The 7,442-nt window shown below is 41.4% G+C and overlaps 1 protein-coding gene across 1 annotated transcript; it reads right to left on the minus strand.

The window, feature by feature from the left end:
• Positions 1 to 727: 727 nt before the first annotated feature.
• Positions 728 to 4,205, minus strand: manea (mannosidase, endo-alpha). The gene is made up of 4 exons (XM_079573934.1): positions 3,627 to 4,205; positions 3,361 to 3,470; positions 2,740 to 2,816; positions 728 to 1,573 (listed from the first exon to the last, which is right to left on the minus strand). The coding sequence occupies exons 1-4, from the start codon at positions 4,114 to 4,116 to the stop codon at positions 940 to 942; spliced, it is 1,311 nt and encodes a 436-aa protein (XP_079430060.1). The 5' UTR covers positions 4,117 to 4,205; the 3' UTR covers positions 728 to 939.
• Positions 4,206 to 7,442: the final 3,237 nt, after the last annotated feature.

Genomic DNA, 7,442 nt, shown 5'->3' on the forward strand with positions numbered 1-7,442 from the left:
GTATCCGCTGTAAACTTACGAGCTAAACTATTTAGAACACGCTCTAAAGCTTGATCGAAAGACGGTGTCGCGTCTGCTGCTGTCATGTTGGATCCGGAAATAAACTACAAGCCTCCGTATGTCGAATAGCGCGTCATCGTCTTGCCGTCCCTCCTCGTTCCGTGATTGGTCCCCAAATCCATGAGAGGATTTTGGCCCTAGATACAGACGTCATAGAAGGGGGCGTGGCTTCGCCGAGGGGGAAAATAGAATCTTTAGAGAAACACAATTTTCCACTCTTTTTTGCCATTTTCTGGTGGAATATTAACTTATTTATCACACACAAATAAAGTCAGGTGTAAATCAGGCCCATATGGATATTTTCTCACAGCAGATTGTTCGGTAGAAGCGAAAAAAACGGCAGTTGTAGCAAGCGCTAGCTAGCCGTTAGCATTAGCCCGACGCTAACATGTAGCATGAAGTTAGCATTCTCCGTTATTCATGTATTTATGGGCTGTTGAACCACTTTGCTCCCCTCCATGTCTTTGTATCATTATTTAGGAGAAACTATGTTCAGATTTCAGCATTTGTTACATTCAAAATTGTTTTCCCCCTTAACTGTTTTCAAAAATGACCATATATGGGCGATTCCAGAGATGCCGTCTGTATCTATCGTCCCCAGGCTGCTGTGAAGTTCCAAATGATTGGTGCGCACACAGCAGCGTGGGTATTCCCAGGCTAGAACAAAACACTGCAGCTCAAGTTTTTGATATGGGAATGTTACAACATGGTCAAAGGTTGCTTTAGCGTGATACAAGGTTCAAACTAAACACTACTTTAAATTGGGAATGTTTTGGATGAAAGATTATAACAGTCAAAAACCCATAAGAAAATGTCCGTAATTGTTATTCCAGTGCAATTACAACATATCGTGGACACTTTGGTCATGGCTCAAACCGCTCAGTCTTGCCACCGGCGTCTCTCGCTCCCGAAGATGGCGGCCCACTTGCGCGTTATCTCCAGGTAGATGGTGGGCTTATTGGGCAGGTAGTCCAAATACGCGGTCAGGCTCGTCTTGGGGACCGCCGTCTCGATCTGCGTGCCCTCGTGCCACTCGTTGAACGACGTGATGGAGATGAAATCGGGCCGAGCCTCCAGCGCGGCGCTCAGGGACGTCTCGTAGTACTTCCCGTTGATGCGATTGCGAGTGTTCTGGAAGTTCCACGGGCGAACACTCGTGTCGATGTAGCCCGGCCCCACGCTCGGAATGAAAAGGAGGTTGTTGTCTTCGCAAAACGCCCGGATGGCCTCCCAGTTTTTGAGCGTGGACCCGAAGGAGAACCCGTTGGTGGCGAAGTACGTGTAAAGTCCGTCGAAGCCCGCGGTCAGGAGGTCTCTCTTGTGTTTCTCTTCCACCAGCAAAGCGATGAAGATGGCGTCGTACGGGGTGTCGCGGATGCTGTTGCTGGCTGTGTGCTTCAGGAGCTTGGACCATTGTTCAGAGTTCATAAGATAAGAGTCGTATATGTAGAAAAGTGGAAGGAGCTTGCCGGTAGTGGTGCGGTATTTGAAGAAGGCTGGGTGCTCCCCATATCTAAGGAAACAATCAGACAGAATTAAATATGTGAGAAGGAACAGTTAGATCAGTGTTTTTCAACCACTGTGCCGTGGCACACTAGTGTGCCGTGAGATATTGTCTGGTGTGCCTTGGGAAATTATCCAATTTCACCTCGTTGTTTTTTTTTTTAAACAAATTCATTTTTATCCACAAGTAATGTACTGTTTTCGAGTGTCTGTGCTGTCTAGTGATCGGTAGAGTAACCATGTAATTCTCTTCCATATCAGATAGCCCATTTCTATGAGACCGGAGAATTAGTGCGGCAGGTGGCGGTGACAGTGGCATACAATGTACACACAGTGTTCCTATTCAAGACACTTTGATGATATCGACGGAATATAGGCTATCATTTTTTATCATTTTCTGCTGGTGGTGTGCCTCGTGATTTTTTTCAATGAAAAAATGTGCCTTGGCTCAAAAAAGGTTGAAAAACACTGAGTTAGATCACCATCATTGTAATAAGAAATGCTATTACTCCACTACACTGGAAAGAAAAACACATAAGAAATCCGACTTAACCACATTTCTATGAAGGTTCAAAGTAAAAAGTAGCTGGATGTGTAGGAACTGTGATATGAAGTAGTTTCATTATTACTCAAGCAGTGAATAACTTATTGAATCACACAAATTGCTCAAAGAATGAAACAATTGAAGTAAGTAAGCGCTTTATTTTTCATTGTCATTTTCACAATGAAATTGTGTTCAGGTGTTAGTCCTGAGCCGCAGCGACTGAGCCACCGCTACTGTGGGTCAACCTGACCAGTACTTTGACCACCACTGCAGTATTAAATATAATTTATGGGTGAAAGCGCAGATCCATAATATAACTCTGGGTAGGATGTTGCCATAGTAATCCATTGGCACAAAAGTCTGGCTCTGGCGGCCATATTTTGATTAAGCATTCTGCTCAAGAACATATGTGAACTAAAAGGAGGCTATTTTTGTGATTTTCTTTCCATTGACTGTGCCAAGCCAACTTATACAATTATAGTTTGTGCTTGGAAAAACATCTTTATAATTTTGCTCATTAAATTGGAGTAAAAGATCCTTGTGTCTTCAGGACTCAAAAATAAACGACCTTTCTTTTGTTTTCTTTTACTCTTTAAAAGGGGTGGGGGAAGAGGTGATGCTGAGGTACATACTTGTCAATGATGTACTTGACATTGGTGAACATGTTGACTTCATCACGTCCTTTGTACGGCTCAATGTGGAAAATGACCTGAAGGGGGAAACACACAGGACATTTCAGTTCTGATCAACTAAGATTAAAACATTAGTCGTGCCAAGACAATAAAAGGAGCTTCTATAATCGGACTTAGAAACACATCTGAATGCAATCACGTCTTCAACCTTAAGTGCCTTTTCTTCACTTCAGCTTTACCCAGATCTAAAAGGTTACAGCCTATAGGCCTCATTTGAAAAACAAATTTAAACTGTCACTTTTTTGTTGGGTTTTCTTCACATTTTTGCCTAATTTTCGCATTAATTTAGCTCAATATAACTCTATGCATTATACATTTTGACACTCCATACACTTCCCCACAGATGTAAACACAGATGGCAGCTGACCAGAGAGAGAGACACGTTTTGAACATGGAAAGTCTAGTTTTACAGAAACAATCTTCAAGTATTTATCTGGTATTGTTTGGAATATAACGGGTTACATGTGTGCAGAGCAGTTTTGTAAAAAATAGGGTCTATATTTGGATAGAAATCTTCAAGAGGAGACTAGGAGACTCAGACGGGGCTCGTTGTAAACCTACCTTGATGTGGTATCTGTGAGCTATGTTCAGCAGCAAAGGCATGAGGTTGTCTAAGGGCTCTCCGTTGTCGTCCTTCTGATTCGGTGGGTACCAGGAGACGGCAATGACCCCTGAAATAAAGATAAAACAAAAATAAAATAAACATTGTGTTGGAAAATTGCAGTTATTTATGTTTTTAAATATCACTAACATATCACTTTATAGCCCTTTGTCCATCCTCTTCAAAAACATACAATTACATGAAGTATTCTTGAGGTTCTACTTGCCAATCGCAGCCATCCGCAGCTGCTGCATGTGATTCTCCACCACAGCCGGGTCCTTGGAACTGTACGGGCCCAGAGCCGGGTAGTAGTTGGACCCGATGTCGTCAGGCGGGGCGTGTCTGCCCTGCGGGTAGCCCTGCGCCACTTTAGCGTCCCAGTGCGGCAGCTGCGGATGATCCCAGTGGATGTACTTCCCGTCAAACTTGGGACTTCCATACCAGGGGTAGTAGAAGGCGTGCACGTAGTAGTTCGGAGGCGGGAACTTCCGCAGCGCCTCCTCGAGCTGCGGGTCCCGCTCAGGCCGGGCAGGTTCAAGCACCGTAGTGGCCATGTTGGGCTTTTGGATGCGTCTGTCTGTTTCGGCGGGTTGGACCACCAGGCTGACGGGGCTGGAGTCTTCAGGGGGCAGGTTCCTCAACACCACGGACACGATGAGGACGAGGAAGAGGACGGATACGACGGGGATGCAGGTTTTGCGCCTGAACCTCACCATTGTTTAGTGCAAAAGTGGCCTGTTCATTGTTGAGGAAGGAGACGTGGCGCGTTGGTGCTCTGCATGCCGTTCATTTTAGAGCAGCAGAGACTGACCTGGGGGAGGGAAGAAAGATACAATAGCATTTCAGGCTGTGCACACTTAATTTTGTAGTTTCACCATTTTATGCCAAAAAAGGTTTTTCCCCCTTTTATATCGACATATTCATGGCTATATTTAAACTATATTTCCTGCTTTTTTGTTTGTACATCGATTTGGATATGAGGGAGCAATTAATGCTCATCATTCAATAAATAGAACTAATAAAACTTCCTCATATTGAACGTGATGCACACCACATTATAATAAAAACTACTACTACTACTACTACTACTACTACTACTACTACTACTACTACTACGGTGTTTCCCACTAGTTATGAAGAATATGGTGGCCCTCCCATAGTCGAATTGTCTCACCCATTGTCTTAAAGGAACAGGCCACTGTTTTTACATACTGAGATATGTTCTTACCTTAGATGAGTTCATTTGTACCCGTCTGGTCTTCACTTGTGCCCTCAGTGATGCAAACACAGAGTTAGTTTTTAGCCTCTCCTCCTCTCCACTACAGCTCCAAACGAGGTGAAGATAGAAGCTACCAAGCTCTTCCACATTTTCCCTATTTAAATATGGTTACACTATAGTATAATTAAACAAAATTAAACAATGTGGATTTTTTAAGCGGATAAAAGGGGGAACTATATTGCAAGACGTAATAATACCGCAAGTAGTTCGACATCCGTGCAGTAAAGTGAAGATATTACTGCAATTTCAAACTACTATTACGCCTTACAATGTAGTTCCCCCTTTTATCCGCTTAGAAACCTCGTTTGGAGCTGTAGTGGAGGAGGAGAGGCTAAATGCTAACGCTGTGTTTGCGTGACTGAAGGCACAAGTGAAGACCAGACAGATGCAAATGAACCTGTCTAAGCTAAAGGTAAGAACACATCTCAGTATGTAAAAACAGTGGCCTGTTCCTTTAAAGGGGGGGTATTATGCAAAATCGACTTTTTCAAGCTTTACATCATGTTATTCTGTCATTCCCTCATTAAAAACATGCCTGAAGTGTTGCCTTGGCACATTCACGTATTTTTGAGTAATCTGTAAAAACTCTGATGGCGGCCATTTTAGGGACAGGTTTGCCTGAGTCCTCCTAGGAACGCCCCCACCTCCTGGAGACGCCTCCGAGCTTTCGTCACCAGCCGAGTAACCAAACACGGAAAGGCTCAGAGGTTCTTAAAGAGACAGAGGCCTATTTCAAGACATTCGCTACAGCCATTTTGAGAGAGAAATTTTATACAAGGCAGTTATTCTAATTTACTGCATTTACAGACCAACAGAAGGTTTCATCATCATTGTAGTGTGTTAACTACTACTACAGTGTTTCCCACTAATCATGAACAATATGGTGGCCCTCCCGTAGTCTAATAGTCTCACCCATTGTCTTAAAGGTGATGCCGAATAAAATGTGTAATTTGGTTATTATCATAAACATAACAAAAACATTTCAAACTAGATAATATGTGATAAAGTATCTGCTACATTATGAATGAGAGTGTGAATGGGTGAGTGGATCCTTGCTGTAAAGCGCTTTAAGTGCCTAATGTAGGTGGAAAAGCGCAATACAAGTTGAGACCATTTACCATAAAGTAACCGTTTAACCCCTTAACTCCCACCTGAACCGAGCACATTTTCTCCAGTTTGGCTTTACCCCAGTCCAAAAGCTTCTGGAAAAAAGCTGAGAAAATAGCAACTAAAAACTGAGACGAAAACAATGATGGAAATGTGACAAAGAAAGCGAGAAAACATTGACAAAAAAGTGACGAAAAATGGATGAAAAAATTGACAAAAATGTGACAAAAAAAATGACAAAAATGTGATATAAATTTGACAAAGAAATTACAAAAAAATGACGAAAAAATGACAAAAAGTGACAAAAAAATATGACAAAAATGTGACAATGTGACAAAAAATGTGACAAAAATGTGACAATGTGACAAAAAATGACCAAAAATGTGACAAAAATGTGACAATAATGTGACAAAAAATGACAAAAAAAATGACAAAAATGTGACAATAATGTGACAAAAAATGACCAAAAATGTGACAAAAATGTGACAATGTGACAAAAAATGACCAAAAATGTGACAGTGTGACAAAAAATGACCAAAAATGTGACAAAAATGTGACAATAATGTGACAAAAAATGACCAAAAAAAATGACAAAAATGTGACAATAATGTGACAAAAAATGACCAAAAATGTGACAATAATGTGATAAAAATGACCAAAAATGTGACAAAAATGTGACTAAAAAATGACCAAAAATGTGACAAAAAATGACCAAAAAAATGACAAAAATGTGACAAAAATGTGACAATAATGTGACAAAAAATGACCAAAAATGTGACAAAAATGTGACAATAATGTGACAAAAAATGACCAAAAAAAAATGACAAAAATGTGACAAAAAATGACCAAAAATGTGACAATAATGTGACAAAAAATGACCAAAAAAATGACAAAAATGTGTTGAATACCCAACAAAAAAATGATGGAAAAAAAATCTGATGACGTGAGGAAAAAGATCCTCTCGGTTCAGGCGGGAGTTAAGAGGTTAAAGAATATACAAATCCAAAACATGGCATTTTTATATCAATACATTGTAATAAAACTAGAAATGCGGTTTAGAGAGTAGTAACTTTATAATGGCCTGTGCCTAATGCTATTACTATAGACAGTTAATAAACAATCAGCCTGATTAAATACAGATAACAAGGCAGGTTAGCCTATTCTTGAGCTACAAATGTACTCATGCTAATTTAGAGGAATATAAAACAGCATACTTGCAGAGTAACAGGGGACATAGCACTGCAGAACAGTCCGACATGGCGCAAACAACAGGGTTAGCTTCTCTTTTCCGCACCTGCACTGATGAACTTCAGACCAGTAAACACAAAGTGGGACGATTGTGACTCATCATTTGTAGTATCCATTCTCCCACGACGATTCGACACGTGCTCCAACTACACACTGAAAATAAGTGTGTTACGAGCACCCACACGTGTAAAAAAGAACAAAAACAATTAGCATGTCAGATGATGTGTTTGTGTGTCCCTCGCTGGGATGGGAAGGACCCGCGAGGGCGAGCCTGCATTTCTGGTTCGGCCGGAGAGGCAACACGGCATTGCAGATACATAAATGAAGGATAGCGATGACGAGGCAGCTGTCATGTACGCGTGGGGATCCAGGTTGTATAGAAAGTGTATGTTTCAGCTGACAGGAAGT

This window comes from Gobius niger (genome assembly GCF_951799975.1).
Source record: "Gobius niger genome assembly, chromosome: 16".
Taxonomy (NCBI): domain Eukaryota; kingdom Metazoa; phylum Chordata; class Actinopteri; order Gobiiformes; family Gobiidae; genus Gobius; species Gobius niger.

Excerpts from the sequence above, each read along its gene's own strand:
- manea (XM_079573934.1), bottom strand. The coding sequence starts at position 4,116 with ATGGTGAGGTTCAGGCGCAAAACCTGCATCCCCGTCGTATCCGTCCTC. Across the intron at positions 3,471-3,626 it reads GCTGCGGATGGCTGCGATTG|GGGTCATTGCCGTCTCCTGG; the intron begins GCAAGTAGAACC and ends TCTTTATTTCAG. Across the intron at positions 2,817-3,360 it reads CTCACAGATACCACATCAAG|GTCATTTTCCACATTGAGCC; the intron begins GTAGGTTTACAA and ends TTCCCCCTTCAG.